At 41.6% G+C, this 20,119-nt stretch overlaps 1 protein-coding gene across 9 annotated transcripts in view; it reads left to right on the forward strand.

Moving 5' to 3' along the window:
• MARK2 (microtubule affinity regulating kinase 2) overlaps positions 1-20,119 on the forward strand; it is a 152,231-nt gene that overhangs the window by 107,961 nt on the left and 24,151 nt on the right. For 4 of the 9 annotated variants that reach the window (XM_066582770.1, XM_066582774.1, XM_066582772.1 and 1 more), the window contains exons 8-17: positions 431-667; positions 2,406-2,525; positions 4,525-4,624; positions 8,383-8,495; positions 9,442-9,574; positions 9,679-9,857; positions 11,703-11,800; positions 14,775-14,924; positions 16,874-17,128; positions 18,180-18,206. In XM_066582770.1, coding sequence (XP_066438867.1) covers positions 431-667; positions 2,406-2,525; positions 4,525-4,624; positions 8,383-8,495; positions 9,442-9,574; positions 9,679-9,857; positions 11,703-11,800; positions 14,775-14,924; positions 16,874-17,128; positions 18,180-18,206 — 1,412 coding nt within the window. The remainder of the gene's footprint in view (positions 1-430; positions 668-2,405; positions 2,526-4,524; positions 4,625-8,382; positions 8,496-9,441; positions 9,575-9,678; positions 9,858-11,702; positions 11,801-14,774; positions 14,925-16,873; positions 17,129-18,179; positions 18,207-20,119) is intronic. The other 5 variants (XM_066582773.1, XM_066582776.1, XM_066582775.1 and 2 more) reach the window with 3 other exon arrangements.

Raw genomic sequence — 20,119 nt, forward strand, 5'->3', positions numbered from 1 at the left:
GTGGTGTTTAGTTGAAGAGGGCAGGGTTTTCAGCAGTCTGACAAACTTAGTATAGTCTCCAGCGGAAACCGTTATGAATTATAGTGCATATCTATAACTAGCGTAAATTTGACTGGCACCTGGAGGCCAAAGATGCACCTCGTTAAGCGAATGCCTGCCTTAATAAACTCCTGTAGTTTTTACGTTAAAAATTAAAAATAAATATAAAAAACACAACTTCCCAGGTCAAGCTGCTGATGCAGAAGGTCTAGGGTAAGCTAAAAGCTATAAGGGGTATTGTGGGCTGTATGGGGTACACTCCTGTGTGGCATAATGGCAGATAAGAGGAATTATCCTCCTTGTAAAGTTTGAACGTTTTTTAGATTTCATTATTACGTTTTTCAAAGAACAATGACACAATTGCGTTAATTTCTCTCCTCCTCTCCTTTAGGCTGAAAACTTGCTGCTAGATTCTGATATGAATATAAAGATAGCTGATTTTGGCTTCAGCAATGAGTTCACTTTTGGGAACAAGCTGGATACGTTTTGTGGAAGCCCACCCTATGCAGCACCTGAACTCTTTCAAGGAAAGAAGTATGACGGGCCTGAGGTGGATGTATGGAGTCTTGGAGTTATTCTTTATACGTTAGTCAGCGGTTCCTTGCCTTTTGATGGACAAAATCTAAAGGTATGCTTGTGCAAAAAAGGACCCAATCTTAAGCTCCATAAATATATGCACACTGCACTGTTATATGGAGTAAAGAGAATTACACCTAATATCTCAGTGTAGTCGGTCACCTTAGGCCAGCTGTCCTCGGGCGATGCGGTATCCTGCGGCGAAGCTCCGCCGCCCGGGAGCAGGAGCCGCCGCTGAATCTCCGCCGGTCAGCCCTATCTAATAGGCTAACCGCGGAGAATCGGGGCAATTCACAGCATGCTGAGAATTGCCTGCCACGAGCGGAGAATCTCAATGATTCTCCGCTCATGGACAGGTGCTGGCGCTTTCCATAGCAATGCTATGGTAAGCGTCGGCCGGCGTAATTCGAAATCACTGCCATGGACAGGGGGGCCTTTGGTGAAATATGGGATCTCACAGATATACATTAGGTGCAGGCTTGACAAGTTGCAGTGGATTGTTAAAACACAGCTGAACCCAAAACAGGCAGGATGTCCTAGCTAACATTACAGGATTCCATGCTGCCACCAGCAACTGGCTATGCTACCGGACTACCAACTTGTAGATTTGGCAGCTGTGTATACCTAGGCATTAGTCATTGAATGTCAGGGCACAGAGTTAAGACTGCAGACACCAGCATGGATTAAATAAATGCAGTGAACAGTTTGGGGGGTTAAAACCCTCATGGTGTGCTCACATTTCGATATGTCAGTCAGTAGAACTTGATGTCCGGAGCCCCCTGATCTTCCTCACAGCACAACTGTGGGGAGAAGTTGAAATAAGCAGTAGAACAGATGCTTGACCATCGCTTCAAATCCTCTGGCATTGATGAAAACTGCCCATTCATGCAATCTGCTGCTCCATTCTAACTTATAGTAGTTATACAGTGAGGAGAAATGTGGAATTGGGGAACCTACTTTTGGTGGTCAGTAGAGTTCCGGTTTTGGAACCTCCATCAATCATGTTTTAAGTTTCTTCTTGGAAAACTCATCTTGACATCGTTAATTTTAATTTTAAAGAGATTTGACTGTCTCTGAAATAAAACTGCAAAGGAAAGTACATAGAACAGCTGCTACAAATGTTTTGGTGCCATTCATGAAAATTGTGATTTTTTTTTTTTTGCAAGTTTGTTTTTATTGCCATGATTTTCCCAATTTAATTGTACATTGTTTGAAGAGAGGGAAGGGGGCGAGTGCTTCACCTTTTTACCTCCAGCAGTGTAATTAATTTAATTGTCCTGCCTCCAGGATGCAAACTTTATAAATGAAGACTCTCACTACTTTGGTATTAATATTAGAAATGAGCAAACATGCTCGTTTAGGACAATTACTCAAACGAGCATCGCTTTTTTTCGAGTAACTGCCTACTTGGGTGAAAAGATTCGGGGGGCGCTGGAAGGGGTGGGAGGCGGCGGGGTGAAGTGGAGGGGAGCAGGGGGGAACAAGGGGAGCTCTCTCCCACCCCAGCGCCCCCCCGAATCTTTTCGCCCGATTAGGCAGTTGCTCGAAAAAAAGCGATGCTCGATAGAGTAATTGCTCTAAACGAGCACGTTCGCTTATCTCTAATATTCATCCTTAATCATGAACACCCAATACAAGTTTCTGAAAACGATGCCATGTTTAGTCAAAAAATTGCTTTATACCAAATTGCCTAGAGCTTTGTGGTATATAGAAGTTTTTGTATTGCTAGCAAATTGTGTCAACTTTTTATTGGGGTTGCATATTGATACACTAACCACTGTCTATTTCAGGAACTACGGGAGCGAGTGTTAAGGGGCAAATATCGTATCCCTTTCTACATGTCTACAGACTGTGAAAATTTGTTAAAAAAATTCCTCATACTAAACCCAAGCAAGAGAGGCACACTGGAGGTGAGTGCGGTCTATTATAGGGGCTTGCATCATAACATCCATGAAATATTTACCTAAACTATCCACATACTGAGTGATTGGGGACTGAACCCCAGTATCGGGCACAGCAAGCTGGACAGATGAGCCTCTGGGGTGAGATGTGCTGCTTCGTTCTGTTGGTTAGGCCAATAGTGCTTTTCTAATCCACCCATACATACTCCTTTGGTAATTATAAAACTATGAAACGTCTCATTACCGAAGATTTTAGTATAGTAACCAAATCTATTGGCTCAAAAAAGAAAATCGTTTTTTTGAAAAGAATTGGAACAGTATGTAAATATCCCTTTATTAAGATGGCAACTGATTCCCTTTCAAAGGTCTTTACAAAACATTAAGATTTGAACTCCAAAAATGTTTCCTGTTAAAGATTTACTGTCTTTAGTTTTTGTGTGCTATTTAGCTTATCACTACTTAAAGGGGTTATTCATAATTAGAAAAGTCTGCTGTAGGCCCCTTGCACACGGGTGGAAATTCTGCAGCAGGCTTTCTCGCAGAATTTCCGCCCGTGCGTGTATGCATAGGATTGCATTGCAAAACGCAATCCTATGCACATGGCCGCAATTTGTCTGCAGAGGCCCGCACACAAATGTCAGTAGTGACGGGCCGGCTCCGCTCTGCGCATATGCCGGCAGTCGGTGCATAGCAGAGACGGAAGATTCTGAGAGCAGGTGAGCCACAGACCTCTGCAGGGGCACGGGTCCGCATCCCGCTGCGAGAATTCGTGCAGTGGGATCCGACCTGGCCGTCTGCAGGCGGCCTTACTTTCTGTCTACTCTGTGGGCTGAGTCTGGTATTGCAGCTCATTCCCCTTCAAGTGATTTTGGCTGAATTGCAATATCTGAAACCATCCTTGAACAGACTTGGGACGGTGCCTGTTACAGATCAGGTCTGGTTTTCCAGACCTGGGAAATATCCATTAAGCAGTGCCGCTCGTTTTGCTGTGATTGGCTTGACCCTGTGAAGTGTAATTTTACATTTAGAGCAGAAAAGATTTTAGGACCCCTGCCTCCCCATAGAGCAATCTATAAACTTAGTGGTAACACTTAGCCATATGTGAAGCACCTTTAAAGAGGTTTGACCATCGTAGCAACTTGTCTCCTTTCCACAGATAAGTGTTGGTTTGGAGGGGATAGATCCACTGATCAGGAGAATAGAGCTGCGGTAATGGATGTGCACTAACCACATTCATCTCTCTGGGACTGCTGGATATAGCAGAGAACAAGCACTTGGCTATCTCCAGCAGTCCATAAAGATGAATTAGTAATACAGAGTGTGTATAATTGCTTTATTATAATCAGGATTAGCATCTTGGTACAATGGTCATATTTACTTTATCCTGTCTAATAGTACACGCTGTGTGCACCAGTTTCTTGGGGTCACAGTGCTGGAACAGGCAACCCTCTTGAGTATAACGATCAGCTCTGTTCTCTCTCCTATGAGCCCCATAACGTGGTTTATGGGGTTCAAAAGGTGCCATTTCCACAAATCCATGCTCCCTTTTCAGGCTTGATGAAGTGTCTAAAACACTTCATAAATATGGTATAAAGCCCTTTAAGACAGTTTTCTGGCATTATTTTTGCCAGAAAAGTGACACGCTTTTGATAGTAAATCTGTCCCAATGTTAGGGGTTGTCTGAATCTGCACCGAAGGCTCTGTTTGGAGCCTTCATCGCTGATTTCCATTAAAATACAAGTTGAAGTAGTGCCGCATGCAGCGCTATTCACACTGTAAAATCCTGTTTGATTTTTTTTTTCTTGCTCTCATAATGGGGCAGGAAAGCCTAGCCAGCAGCACAGAAGTGAACAAGCCCCTGGAGTTTAAGTTTGTAGTTTCATTGAGGGGTTTTTGTTTTTAGGGTTTTTTTCAGTATGTTTTAATTACAGCTGAGGAATCATGCCTGCCGATTAGTTCTGTTAGAATATTAATTGTCTTTAAATATCATGCTTCTGTTTGTTCCTAGCAAATTATGAGGGATCGTTGGATGAATGTAGGTCATGAGGATGATGAACTGAAGCCATATATTGAACCAGTTCCAGATTACAAGGATCCTAAAAGGACAGGTCTGTTTACTTCATGTTCATACTATAAAGTCGGCTATACCACTCATTAATTCTTTCCTTTGTGGAAATGTTAGACTTTCACATCCACAACAAAATCCACATGTAACACTATAAATACCTCGTATGTTTTAATGATTTTTTTTACAGCTTTTTTTTTTGAATGGATACGTGTAGAACTTTACATGCTTGCAAATGTTTACGTTAAGTGGGACTCGAGTTTCAGACAACTTCTGCGCATCTACTAGCTTGTGTTGGTCTCGTTATTTCTTTAATATACTTGCATTAAAAGCTGTTGCTTTAGCAATGTAAATCATGCTTGAAGTGGCTGCCGCTAGGGGAAGCATGGGCTACAAAACCTCACGAGTCGTGTGCATATTGCAGGACCCGCAAGGTTTTTGTGTCTGGATTTCGTATGTTGCAAAACACCGCATGTGTGAATTAACCCATAGAAAAGCATGGGCTTCACTTACATGCGATTCGTAGCATTGTAGCAACGCAACTTTGTCGCCCGTATGAAGGAGGCCTTACAGGAAGGTACTGCACAGGTCGTCTATATTGCTGGAGCTCGGAAGTAAGGAAAGCTTTACTTATTAAGGATCCCAGAAAGGTAAAGCAGCTTTCACATGGCAATATATTGGTCTGTATTTTGTGTAGGTACGTATAAGCGTAAATCAGGAGCGGGTCCAAAACTTGAATTGGATACAGATTTTTTCCATTATACTTTTTCTCTATAGGTTTAATTTCTGGTTTTCACTTATAAATACTGATACAAAACACTGACCTAATTGCTGCCATGTGAAAACATCCTATAGTGGATTGTGAGTACTTCAACATTTTTTTTCATTTACAAATAGCGACATACCGTATATACCGACGTATAAGACGACCCCCCAACTGTCACCTTATACGCCGGTAATATAGTGTAAAAAAAAAAATCATTACTCACCTCCCCCGGCGTTCTGTCGCGCTCCGGCAGGATGTCGCTCGCTCCTCGTCCCCAGCGCAGCATTGCTTTCTGAATGCGGGGCTTGGAATCCCCGCCTCCAGAAAGCTAATACACACGCCGTCAGCCAGTTACAGCCATTCAATGACAGCATTGAATGGCTGTGATTGGCTGAAGGCGCACGTGGCTTCAGCCAATCACACTATTCAATGACATCATTGAATGGGTGTGATTGGCTGAAGCCACGTGCGCCTTCAGCCAATCACAGCCATTCAATGCTGTCATTGAATGGCTGTAACTGGCTGACGGCGTGTGTATTGGCTTTCTGGAGGCGGGGATTCCAAGCCCCGCATTCAGAAAGCAATGCTGCGCTGGGGACGAGGAGCGAGCGACATCCTGCCGGAGCGCGACAGAACGCCGGGGGAGGTGAGTAATGATTTTTTTTTTTTTACACTTTTTTTTTGGTATTACCGGCGTATAAGACGACCCCCGACTTCAGAGCAGATTTTTCGGGGTTCAAAAGTCGTCTTATACGCCGGTATATACGGTACATAATATTCAGTGTTACTTTTGGTACCTATTTGAGACGTTCTCCATCTTTTTGCACCACTGAAAGTAGCAGAAGGTAATGACAGGCACACTGATTACAGGGATATACCTGCTGTGTATCTGTGTAGTAGTTTCGGAGAAATTAGTATTTTATTAGCAGATGCACATGCACAGAGGACTACTTATAGTATTGAATATTCATGAGCTGCAGGCTTGTACTGCCCACCCTGCTCTCCAGCCACTGATTGCCTGTTACTTTACATAGAGAGCGCTGTCAGTCAGTGGCTGGAGGGCAGGGTGGTACTAGCCTGCAGATCAGGAATACACAAGACTAGTTCTGTGTGGCTGCTACTAATAAAATGCAAATTTCTCAAACTCCTGCACAAAGGGGGGACAAAAAAATAAAAGCTCCATACAAAATGTTTGCCTTAAGTTACATGGGATTATAAATCCTACTTCAATAAGATACGTAAAGACCAACTTTAAGCAGAGGTAATATGACACAGATACTGCCGGGCAGAAGTGAACATCACTTGGTCAGGGGTTTGAGCTACTCAGCTGCTGTTACCAGCTGCTTTCCAAAACCACCCAGAGCAGGGCAAGAGGTGAAGTAAACAAATTTGGCAGGAAAACTCTCAGCCAAGCAGGGGTCAAAAGGGCAACTGTGCTAAAAATCCCATGCATTTCATAGGGTGTTTTTATGTTTTTGACCACCCCTTGTAAATACAGCGCACACGTCACTGTAATTGGTGGTACAGGCACTACCTTATGCTCTGAGTGAAAGCTGCAAAAAAGATAATGACGAATTCCCTTTAACCACCCAAGCCAGTTTTGTGTCCAAACCCAATTTTTCAAATCTGATATGTTTTACTTAGTGTTAATAAATTTGGAATGCCATTACTTATTCAAGTGAGATATGTAATAATTTTTGAGACATTTTACTTATATATGGTAAATTTTGGTCAGTGTGTTTTTTTGCATTTATTTAAAAAAAATCCGTTATTTTTGTGCTTGTTATACAGATAATCATACCATACAAAATGGTTAATAACTTTACCATATGTCCACGTTATGTCTGTATGATTTTTTTTTTTTACTTTTTATGAAGTGAGCTGCTTGACTTCTGAGATGGAGGGGAGGGTATAGCTTTGTCACTGTGATTGCTGTGACTGGCTATCACAGCAATCGCATGCCTGGAGACCACGCTGATGGTCTCCAGGTAAAGCTCTCTGATCTGAGCTGTCATTAGACTCTCACATCACGGAGCTCCTGCATAACGTGGGTTTTTAAAGTGTCCCTGCAGAGTGTGAGATAATGTTAGTCTATGGCAGTCTTGGAGTGGTTAAACAGATGCACTGGCCCAGTGGTTAGCACTGATGCCTCGCATCACGGGGGGGTCCTGGGTTCAATTATACCAAAGGACAACCTCTGTAATAAGTTTGCATGTTCTACTCATGTTTGTGTAACTTTGCTTTACTGATGGGTTAATTTACCTTTTTATAAAATGATGCTAGAGTACAAGTCTCTAATATGAGAACTAGAATGTGAGCCACACTGCGGACAGGGACTGATGTGATTGACTATCTCTGTACAGTGCTGTTTGAAATGTTAGCACTACATAAGCAGCAGGAAGTATAAATTGCTACCATGTTGAACACAATAAGGTTGGGTTCTTAAAGCTTTTTCACATTGAGCTTTCAAGTGCTCTCCCACTTTCCATGTCTTCATTTCAAATGCCAAAAATGTCATTGAGATGGAGCCATGGAGATTAAAGGGGTTATCCCAAGATGGAACTGGATGGAAACCTTGTGAAATGGAGATCAAAGTGAACTCCGCTACACACCTAAGACTATGGTTCCATCCAGGACTTTCAGGTCTTCGTCTCACGTGCAGAAAATGACACATGAGAGTAAGGAGTTGCCAAAGACCCACTGTGAAAGAAGCCACAGCTGCACTAACCTGAGCATCGTCCTCTCTAGTGTGCTCCTTTTTAGTTTTGATACAACTGTAGATTTGGACGGGTTTGGTGTGACAGCTCTGGTCTCTTGTCCTGTTATGCCAAAAGCCTATGGCAGAAGTTTCTGTATATAGCCTTGAACTCTGTAAGTAGACTGTACTTTATGAAGATCATAATATCTGTAGTCAAAAGTGGAAATCAAAACCTTTTAAGGTCATTGCTCGAAAACACACTTTCTAGCTAATAGAAGATTAGCACTGGTAAATTAACCTGAAGTAAATGTAAAATTTTTTTCTCCCCCATGTATAGAACTGATGGTAACAATGGGTTACACACGTGAAGAAATCCAGGACTCTCTTATTAACCAGAAATATAACGAGGTTATGGCAACATATCTGCTTCTTGGCTACAAGTCTTCTGAGGTATATCATAAAGTCCTAGCAGTCTGTGTTCAGCATGTATGGGAAGAACCCTCTTCTGTTTGTCATAGTAGGCAACTTTTATTTTAAATACTTTTTTTTCTCTTCTATTTAATGACTCTCTGACAAAATTTTGAAAAAATTAATTTTGGAAGTTGTGACCCTTTTAAGAGTGTTAAATTTGTACAGTCCCGTCAGGAGACTAGAAAACTCCTATTAACAATTTAAGAATTTATCTTCTCTCGCGCCTTCCTTCCTCCTTTTGAGATAGTGATGAGACGTTTTACAGGGTTTTTATTTCTAGTTGATGAACAGATATATAGAAATAGACAGATGTGGCAAGCAAACCATGATTGGTGAATGGTAACAGCTGTGCTATTCAAATGGCGTAGACATCGTGGCTTGCCGATCCTGTTTGAATAGCATGATGCTGATCAAGGTTAGCGATGCTACATCTCTAATATTGAATGCTCATACTGGACCTGCTATGTGCTTGTGTGTAAAAGTGGACGCACAGTAAGTGACATTCCCCATTGGCTCCCATCTTGAAGACACACATGCTGCGCTGTATACATTTCTTTGTAGGGTTCCTCTGAACTGAAAGTTGTACTTGACTGTTCTTCTCTGTACAGCAGGAATAAGGTATTTTAGTGCATACCCCTCAAACATGAGGGGGAAAACACTTGTAATGTGTGATTACTGGATACCTATGGCCATGTTTGGCTTATGCGCGGAAAGCATTCCCCAGTATATACACCAAACATAACCACAAAATGCGATGTGAACCCAGCCTAAAACTGGGGAGTAGTTTAATGTTTAAGAATTATCAGTGAGCTAGCAAGTCAAGTGCAGGTGTAGGACAATACCTTCATTCATTTACAAGAGTTTATCCAGTTACAGGGTATAAGTTTTATTATGAACACACTCTTTAATTTCCATTTCTGCTCAGTTGGACAATGACAATTTGAACCTAAAACCTAGACCGCCTCCAGACATCACCAACAGCACAGCGCCTTCACCTGCTCATAAAGTTCACCGTAGTGTATCTGCTAATACAAAGCAAAGAAGGCTCAGTGACCAGGGTGAGTGCTTACTTAATTTCTGAGAGAAGTAGAAGCCACTCCCCAGATATCATGGAATCTGCCATTTCGTTATTTTGATATACACATATTTTTTTCTTACAAAGTTGGTCCAACCATCCCTACATCAAATTCCTACTCCAAAAAGACACAAAGCAACAATGCAGAAAACAAGAGGCCAGATGAGGAACGAGAAAGTGGGCGCAAGTCTAACAGCACGGTTAGAGTCCCCCCTAGTCCTTTATCTGGATTGGAGAGGAAAAGAACGACCCCAACTCCATCTACAGTAAGAACTGCTGTTTGTGTTGCTGAAAACTATCTAACGAGAGCGCATCCTTGATGTACATATTGCAATCAGATAACATTCCAAAGACAGGGTAGGCAGAATGACCTGTAGCAAAGAATGTTAACAAGGACTGCAGCATACATACTGGTCTCAGAATGACTGTTCTTGACCTCCGCCATATATGTACAGTAGATGTTGGGTGTCATTGTATAGAACAGACCTGGGAGCCGAGCCCGCTCTATATACATTGAGTGTCAGTTGTCTTTGATAACGGACACCCAATCCCAACTTCCCGGGAATGCAAATGATTCAATTTGCAACAGTTAACACTTTATATGCTGCTTTCAGCTGACAGCAGCACTTAAGATGTCTGAGAGAGAGAGGGCTCCCTCTGTCCCCTGATTGGCTCACCTGCAATAAGAGTGCGGATGCTTGATTAGGTGATATGGCAGTCAAGGGCTTTGTGGAGACGCCCAGAGTGCCATGTACGAGGGCGTTCATTAAAGATTTCCCCTGACCCACTTCCTGTGGCCTGGGAGCAACAAAACGTAACAGTTATTATTAGTCCTTCTCTACATAGGTGCCACCTAGGGGACATACACTTATCAGATGTCTTTAGACCATATGAACATGGTCTTAGATGATTTTTTTCCCACGAACCCCATACTAAGCTTGATATTTTGGGCTAGGTCGTGAATGGTTACACATGAAATTAAAGGGGTTGTCCCGCGGCGAAATACAATTTTTTTTTCCAACCTACCCCACATTCTGGCCCGTTAAAATCAATACCGTTTGTAATTAAAAAAAGAAAAAAAAAAACATCGCTTACCTCCTTCCCAGTTTGCACAGCATCTTCTTTTAAAGATGGCCGCCGGTCCTTTCCCAATAATGCACCGTGGTTTTCTCCCATGGTGCACCGTGGTTTTCTCCCATGGTGCACCGCGGGTCTTCTCCCATGGTGCACCATGGGCTCTGTGCGGTCCATTGCCGATTCCAGCCTCCTGATTGGCTGGAATCGGCACACGTGATGGGGCGGAGCTACGCGATGACGTGTAGACGGGGGCGGAGCCAGAACGCCGCTCGTGCCTGGACCGACCAGAAGGGAGAAGACCCTTCTGCGCAAGCGCGTCTAATCAGGCGATTAGACGCTGAAATTAGACGGCACCATGGAGACGGGGACGCCAGCAACGGAGTGGGTAAGTGAATAACTTCTGTATGGCTCATATTTAATGCACGATGTATATTACAAAGTGCATTAATATGGCCATACAGAAGTGTATAACCCCACTTGCTTTCGCGGGACAACCCCTTTAAGTGTTCTAATATATTGTATGGTAAGTTAAATAGTACCATTCAAAATAACTTGTCATGAAAAAAAATAAGCCCTCTTGTAGATAGGTTGGTGAAAAGTTATGATTTTTTTTTTTTTACTTGATCGAAAAAGGAAAAAAAATAAAAGGGCAGGAAGGGGTTAATGATATCTAACCTATTCATCAACCTGATATAGTGAGGTCTCTAGACATGGTGCCCACATCTGCTTGTTATAATTGGTAACACTAAAATCTGGTAGTCAAATGCTCTTATGACCCGCTTGTACCAGGACCTGGCAAACTGCTCATAGCACATTGACATTCAGGTGATTACTGTTGTGTTCAGCTGTTATTTACTGGAATGTGGTCCATCTCGTAGTTTTCATAAATCTTTGTAAGTATGTGGTCTCGTCAGTAAGCGATTTTGTCCTCTGAAAATTTGTTTTTACTGATTTTTAACGTCCCATCTGGTATATAATGTCAAGCATTATGTTGTTTACCATAGTGACAACTTTTATCACTTCTACTATTATAGAACAGTGTATTATCAACTGGTACCAATCGTAGCCGCAATTCTCCCATGTTAGAGAGATCCAACCTTGGCCCTGGATCGGTTCAGAATGGCAAGGATAGGTAAGAAGCATTCATTCTGTTTAAAGTGTACCTACAATTCAGTTCTCTGACCCAATTTGGTATTGGGTGTAGACTGCATTCTGAGTGATAAAGTTGTCAAGGCAACTATATGATTAGTCTCATGCACAAGTCCTGTTTTAATTCAAGGCCCACTTAGAAACAACGATTATCACATTTACAGGGCAAGGTGATTGCTCAAACGTTGAGCGATCACCTTGCACCCCCGAGTGGGGGATGCAGAGGACAAGTGGGGCCACTTGTCTTCTGCATCCAGCTGTTCTCTGCTCGGAGCGCCCAGCTGTTATACAGCTGAGCACTCCATGTAAGGTAAGCAGAACACAGCTGACCGCTCTGTTCTTCATACTCAGCCAAACAATAGTATCAGCTGTATCCCGCTGTGAACTCCTGATAAGGCTCATTGTTGTCTTTCAGCATGCTGAAAGACAACGATCAGCGACTGGTTAACAAAAACTGCACGATGTCAGTGCAGTTAGACACAACGATTATCTCTCAAAAGACAGCTTTTGAGCGAATTTTGAGCAATAATTGTTGTCTAAATGGGCCTTAAGAATTGAAATTTTTCTTCTGAATACAAATAATCCCTGTTTGTTTGAACTCTGTTTCTAATATACATTATATTAAGGGTTTGTTCACCTACAACGGAATTGCTGCAGATTTTTTTCCTTATCAGATTTGCAGTCTAAAATCCGCTCTGGATTACAGTAAATCTCATTCACACCATGTGAAAACTGTCCGCATGGAAACTTACCTTCAGTGAGGATTTTTTAATTCACAGCATGTAAATTTCTTTCGCTGAATACTTGCTGATTGTTCCACATTTAATTTGACAGACAAAATTTGCAGCAAATCAATTGTGTTTCTTGCTGTGGATTTACCCATTAAGCGGCATCAAAATCCGCAGGCAAGGAGATATTTCACCCTTCAGTGATCAACAAGACGCCTTTTTACGGCAGTCACTAATGGGCTATAAACCTGCACATACATCTTAAGTCGGTGGTTTAGCAGGCAACTGATTGGCACCTGCTGTAACACCATGAACAGAGAAACCTCAGATCTTGGCAGTTTACCCCTTTTTCATGCCACAATCAATAGCAACTGCAGCATTTAAGTAGATGACAGGGGAAGGGGCCTCTGTCACCCATCCGCATCCCACAATGTGATTGCAAGGGGGGGTAGCATTAAGTTTTCATGGCAGCTGGAAGCCTGACAAAGTCCTCCATATTGGTCATGTAACTTGGCTTATTAGGGCCTGCTTACCTCAGAGTAGGAGGCAGGCCCTAATAGACTGTTGTAATAGGCTTAGTATAGTGCACTACATAAATAATGCATTGTACTACTCTAGTGATCGAACAATCACATCTCCAAGTCCCCTTCAGGGACTGAAAAATAGCATTAAATAAAGTTAATTTAAAAAGCGCAAAATCCAGTTAAATACATATTTTTCCCCACAAATACCCATTTTAAATAGTTGTTTTTTATTCTTTGTTTGTATTTTAATCTATTACCACGCCTGTAACAATCTAAAAAGAAAAAAAAAATTTATCTATCTCTCGGTGAACGCTGTAAAAATAATTTTAAAAAAAGTTTTGCCAGAATTGCTATTTTTCTTTGCCTCCCAAAAATGTAATAAAAAGCAGTCCCATAGTCATACGTACCTAAAAACTACAACCCTTACAGCAAAAAACAGGACCTCTCATAGCTACATTGCTGAAAAAATAAAAAGCTATGGATTTTAGAATGCAGCAGTGCAGATTCAATTGTTCTTTAAAAATGTGTATTGTGCTAAAGTAATAAAAATAAATAAATAAATCTGTGAGCTTAATATAATAATCGTGCTAAACCAGATAAGAAAGCTTTTTTTACTGATTAGTGAACACTGTAGAAACAATGGCAGATTTTCTGGACAATTTTCTCCATCTGTCCCACCAGAAAAGTAATAAGTTATAAAACACATTATATGTACCCCCAGAATGGTGCCATTGAAATATACAACTAGTCCCTCCCTAAAAAAAATCTGATGGCTTTGTCAACGAGTTATGGCTCTTGCAATGCAACAATAAAAATCACTTGGTCTTCAAGGCAGAATATAGGTTGGTCACCAAGGGGTTAAAGAGTTTATTTTGCCAGTTTTCTGCCACTCTATTAATACTAGGCTAGCTGCTCCCCTACCAACATATGTATCCTCGTGTCTAGCAATGACGAGGGCACATACATTAATGACCTGTGCATGTACATGCAGTTGTTGGTGACGACGCATCTTACAGAGACTTGTAGGGAATCAGTCTATAGATACCAGGGGAACAACAAAAGAGGTGAGTACTCAAGGGTTTTTGGAGTTTTTTTCATCTCTTGAATTTGCAAGATTTTCTGCAGATTTGCTGGTATGGATTTCTCCGGATTTGTTCCCGAAATCTTCGGCAGTAAATCCAGAAGATGTGAACGTGCCCTAAACATGTCAGGTTATGTTGCAGATTTCACCCCTTTTAATTGAGGTTGGTGAAATCTGCTGCAATCAACATGTAATACGTGCAACCTTTTGAATACGGATCTATGAATTCTTGGCCTTAAACTGTTTTTGTTATAATGGCTGGAATATTCACTTCTACCTTATAAAACATTAGCAAGGTGGAGGTGATTGAGAAACCGGAGTAAGCATTTTCACCTTAAGTTCATGGATGCTTATGATTAAATACATCTGTGTGTCTTCCAACATAAGTTTTCACAAGTCTGGTTTTCCTTGTGTTCTCTTTAAGCCTCTTGTAAATTGTGATCATTCATCATTCGCAAAAGAGCAATAATTATAACTTGTACCTTCAGTCTCATGTTGTTCATATGTTACAAAACAAACATTTGCTGCAGAAAACTTTCCTGTCTTCCCTTCCTCGCTTTTCCTTTGTTAGTCTGTGCATCCATATCCTGTTTTGTATCTCCATTTACACCCTACTCCATTCAGCTTCTCCACACCTGGCTCCCGTGCCTCCACCGCCTCTGCCCCAGCTACATCAGCTCGGACTCGTTCGCATCAGAAATCCATGTCCACCTCTGTGCACCCCTCAAAAGCCACACCTTCTTTGGAGGGCAGCACTGATGCACAGAGACCAAGGCAAGTGTAAGACTGGGCGTTGGGTCTAGTGGGAAACTGTTATTGTTTTAACACCTTCATGTTTCATCTTTAGTATATTAATGGGTATCCAATTTCCCCATGCAGTCTGAAACTGTCAACACTGAACAGTGTCAAGAAATGTAGGGGCTTGTCCCATTGATGAGGGGCTTGGTAACATTTAGTTTTCCATTTATTTCCAGGAGAAATAACACAGGATCAGCCAAATGCAGAGTTCTTGGAGAAAATGTTCCTGAATTGTCTTATTAAAAAGTATAAAAGAATAAAAGTTTTTACTAAAACATGCCAGAGAAACGATCAGGCCCTCTCTTTAAAGGGAACAGTTTTATTGGGAAAGATTCTGTATAGTTTGTATGTTGATATAAAGTTCTGCTAATTTGGGGCTTTTGGAATCCAGTGGGTGATCCTAGTCAGTCATTGACAATATTATCTGTATTAAACCTTATACAGATAGCTGTTCATTAGGGCTGCCCACTGGTCTAAGGCCGAAACTAGTAGCGTTGTAGATCAATAATTGTCAAGTTATGCAGAACCTTTACCAACAAAACTATATCTTCTGCTAAGCTCTTCCTGCTCTAGAACATGCTATCTAGAGATCGGGCACCATGTTGAATGTGACGGGTTGCCTTTAAAGAGAACCTGTCCATGCCCTCTTGCCAGCGGGGTTAGCTGCAGTCCTGACTTCAGTGATGTTTTTTTCTTTTATAGTTGCCTGCATTTGGGCTACTCTTGGATCCTGGTGCTGTGATTGTGTCAAGTGGGCAATTCCCATCGCTCACTGTTAATGAATGACATCAGATTTGGAAACTGCCCACTCAGTGTTAACCAAATCTGAAGCAGCAGGTCCAATACATATTTTACCTGTCTGAACATGGTCTTAAGGCCGGTTTCACACAGGCGACAAAGTTGCACGGTTTTCTCACAATGCGACAGTGCTACAAATCGCATGTATGTGTAGCATTTGTGGGCTGCTACATTGCGAGAAAAAGAATCGCGGGTTGCTAAATATTGCTGTGATTTGTGAGGTTTTGTAGGCCGTGTTTCTCTATGGAGCTTTCTTTTCTGTTGCATCACATTCCTCTGTTGCATCGCACAAAAACGCGGTTTTTACATAAGCCCTAGTTGCATTAAACAAACAAATACATCGCCTGACAGCCGCTGTCAGGTCCACCGCGTGAAGCAATGAATGACTGTGATTGGTTCATCGAGCACTGGCTTTGATTGGCTGAGCCGCGGCGCTCGAGAACAAATCAAAGACAACGCTTCCTGGAGGTGGGGTTTTTCAAACCCCTTACCAGGAATTCATGCCGGAAGACAAGTCCTTGGGGCCTACAGAAAAGACGTGCGGTGGACCTGAGAACGTCTGTTAGGTGATGTATTTGGTTTTATTTATGCAACCAGGGTTAAATCCCAGCAAATGAGCGCTACAAAGTCGCGTTATCGCCCACGAGAAAGCGCAGTGATATTGCACAAAACACCGATGCGATATCGCTGCAATTTTCTCACAGCGATATCATTGTCACCCATGTGAAAGAGGCCTCAGGGTATGCGTGGTGGTCCTTTTAAAAGAAAACACCTGCAAAAACGTTGATGATTTATTCATTGAGGTCTATTCACACTCTGCCATCCTTGCCACGGAACCACACTATGAATAGGCCCTTATAGAGTCTTGACTTGAGCTCTCATCTTGACTGTACTTGGCAACGAGAGTGTGGTATGTGGGTGATGCTGCTGAATCTTTTAAGTCTTGTGTGGATCTAGCATGGTCACTTGCATTAAGTGCTGATGCAAGATAACAAAAAAAAAAACCTTTTTAAATCTTTTGACTTCTGCAATTTTTTTTTAACACAGCATATATGTATTGTATGTAAGAGCGTTTGGTGGAGTTTGTGTTTTTAGTTTTCTTTCTTCTGCCTCTCTACACCTAACAGCACAGCCCCTCAGAGAGTCCCTGTTGCATCCCCATCTGCTCACAACATCAGTAGTGCTGCACCAGAGAAGACCAACTTCCCACGTGGAGTATCCAGCAGGAGCACGTTTCATGCTGGTCAGGTTCGCCAAGCTCGGGACCAGCAGAACTCACAATTTGGGGGTGTAACGCCAGCGTCTCCTTCTGGCAATAGCCAAGGTCGTCGAGGGGCAACTGGAAGCATCTTTAGCAAGTTCACATCCAAGTTTGTACGCAGGTGCGATGCTTAATGGAATCTATAGACTTTGCTGTTAAAAATGATTGACCTAGTGTATGTGTAGCACATTCTTTTTGTTCCAAGCTAAACCTGTTATATCTTAAGATATTTACAAGATGTATAGGAGTTTAACTAATCAGTGTAATCTATAGGCTAGTTAATAATTAAAAGGGATCTACATTATGAGTCACATCTGCCCTTATTGTGTACATCTACCAGTTTGGTCTCTATAGAAATCCTGCACTGTTATGTCCATGCCTACATAAGGAATATTGAAAGTAAATGTGGCAGCCTTCATGGGTGTCGAAGTCACAAAAGTTTCCTTTATTCTCCCATAACAAAAAAAAAATATACAGGCTAGGAGAATAAAGGAAACTTTTGTGACTTCTACACCCATGAATGCTGCCACATTTACTTTCTACATTTGACTGCGGATCAGGTCCGAATCTGGGTGGCTGGTGCATTATTGAGGGTCCCACCACAGGAGTGGTTGTTATATTGTGCTGCTGGTAATATCTGTACTTTACATAAGGAATATAGACGCACTTCGGTGTTCTCCATTCAGGTACATTTGTACTTGTGTAAGTTGTATCTAAAGGAGACCAGTTCAGCCACTACTACTGATGCAGCCATAATGTAGAATCCCTTTAAAGAGACTTTCCCACAACTTAATTTTTTTTCTTAAACATTCTGTCCTATCTAGTTGCTTCTGACCAGGACCTACGACTGCAGCAGCCAATGACTAACCACAGCAGTGATCTCATATAGCCAGTGATTGGCTGCAGCAGTCACATGTCCTGCTCAGCAGCAACCAGGAAGGACAGAGTGGGTGTGAAGCTATTTAAAGTAGTGGGAAAACCCCTATAAGTTGGTGATTTAATGTAGTATCCTTCACAACAAATGCTACTTGTGCTACAGTCCAGCAGTGAAGGGGATAGTATTCAGTCATGTCATATGTTTAGACATAAGTTCATAATTTTCCTACCCCCTCACTTATCTGTTTTTTTGTTTTTGTTTTTTTTTCCTGTTTTCCTTCCATCCCTCTGTCTAGAAATCTGTCTTTCAGATTTCCAAGAAGGTAGGCATGGATTCCCCAACTCTATATTCTCCCTTTCAACACTGCTGGCTATTCTCTGTTGTTCTTGTCTACTGAGCACTCCTAAATGTTATGTTCTGTGCGGCTAGGACCGTGTGTATGTGTGCGTGAGTGAGTGTCACGGACATGGAGAGCTGAGGCAGATTCAGGACATTAGATTGTTGTGAATGTTGGACACTTCTAGCGATCTGAGTTGCCTCATGTCTCGGTGTCTTTTCTGGGTATAGCTCTTTTTCTGGGATTTGTTTCTGCGTCTTGCTACTTATTCCTCTTCATGATGTTCACATTTTAGACACTGCTGAAATAAGCTTTGCACACTGCAGTTATAAATAGGTTTTTGGCCCACACACTTTTTTTCCCTTCTGGTTATGTCACAGAGCTTTTACTTATGCCTGATCTTATGGCATATGTAAATAGATTTTATTAAATGGCACTCTACTACTATGAGATTTGCCAAAGTAGCTCTGTGATTTAAAGTATCGTGTGCATATATAGCAAGCTGGATATATTCCAAGAGGCCATAAATCTGCAGTGTCCAAAATTTTTTTTCTTTCTCTTTTTTTCACTTTTTTTTTGGTTGGTGCTTGACACCTTGCAGCTTTATCATACACCATATAGTGGGTCTTTTCTCGCCTCCCTACACTTTTTCCATACATACTCTCCCAGGTATTTGTGCTTTCTACCCTGCATCCCAGTCACCATGTTACCATCTGGACAGTTACGGGATGTGTCTGCGCGTGAATATAGGAGTCATCTGCTCATTCACGATTGGCTTTCTGCATCGGAGAGACACAGAAAGGGCTGTATCAACCTGTGCTGACTCTAAAATAGTCATCAGTCTGGTGGGAATAAATATATAATTGTATTTCTTGTATACTGGTGGAAAGGAGAGATTTAAGTTAAAAGCCATTTGTGTAATGTAGGCTACAGAGGACAAGCTGTCAACTTTGAAGATATTGTGCTGCTACGCAAGTACCTCCCGTGTATGGCTATAATTTATATAACAGAAGTTACATTTCTAGTTGTGTTTTTTTTTTTTTTTTTTTTAAGGAAACTAAATTTTATTTTCCCTGTCTGTCGAGAAAAAAAGTTTTGCTATCCTGAAATAAGTTTTAAACTTGTGTATCTAAATTGTTCACTTGGGGTAATGTGACAGACCAAAGAGTTCTCTTGTCCATATAAGTCTGTCTTTTGGTTGTATACCATTAATTGCAGAGTATAGCAAATATGAAGTATATGTAAAAAGTTTACTATCCCCTGGGCTTTGATTCACATCATTTGCTGATGAGTCTTATTGTATAACTAAATATTCTTATGGTTAGACAGACTGCTAAAGGAATAGAAGCATAGCCAGACTTATTATCCTTTTAGACAAATATGTATGTTTGCTTACTACTGAACACTCTTCACTCACGGGTAATGTTGGGTTTGCGCAGTCTGGGCTGTGAATAGAAGTAACTACACTTAAAATATGTAAAGTGTTAATAAATGATGCTCTTAGGCATACATCCCTAAACAAACTGAAAAAAATCTAACATTACTTTTCATAGCATTCTTCATTCTTGACTGATGTCACATTTTCTTTGTGCTGTGAGTGTAAATGTGAATGTTTTGTGCAGGATATGTGTATGTGAGATAAATCCAACTTTTTGTCTGCATGTATCTCTTTAGGAAGCTCTCGCTTGTAACTACTGCCCTATCCGCCCTACCTTTCCTGCTTATTGATGAAGATGCTTAAGTCCTACCCCTTCACTGCTGGGGATGGTAGTCTTGGAAGTCTGCAACAGGTTGACTTGTGCAGGATGCTCTTCTTTTTTAGTAGGTTTAAGTGTATATTCCAATATACACTTGAAATGTTTTTCTACAGTGTGCCTGGTGATGAGTGTGGTTTGAAA

This window comes from Eleutherodactylus coqui, chromosome 11, assembly GCF_035609145.1.
Source record: "Eleutherodactylus coqui strain aEleCoq1 chromosome 11, aEleCoq1.hap1, whole genome shotgun sequence".
Taxonomy (NCBI): domain Eukaryota; kingdom Metazoa; phylum Chordata; class Amphibia; order Anura; family Eleutherodactylidae; genus Eleutherodactylus; species Eleutherodactylus coqui.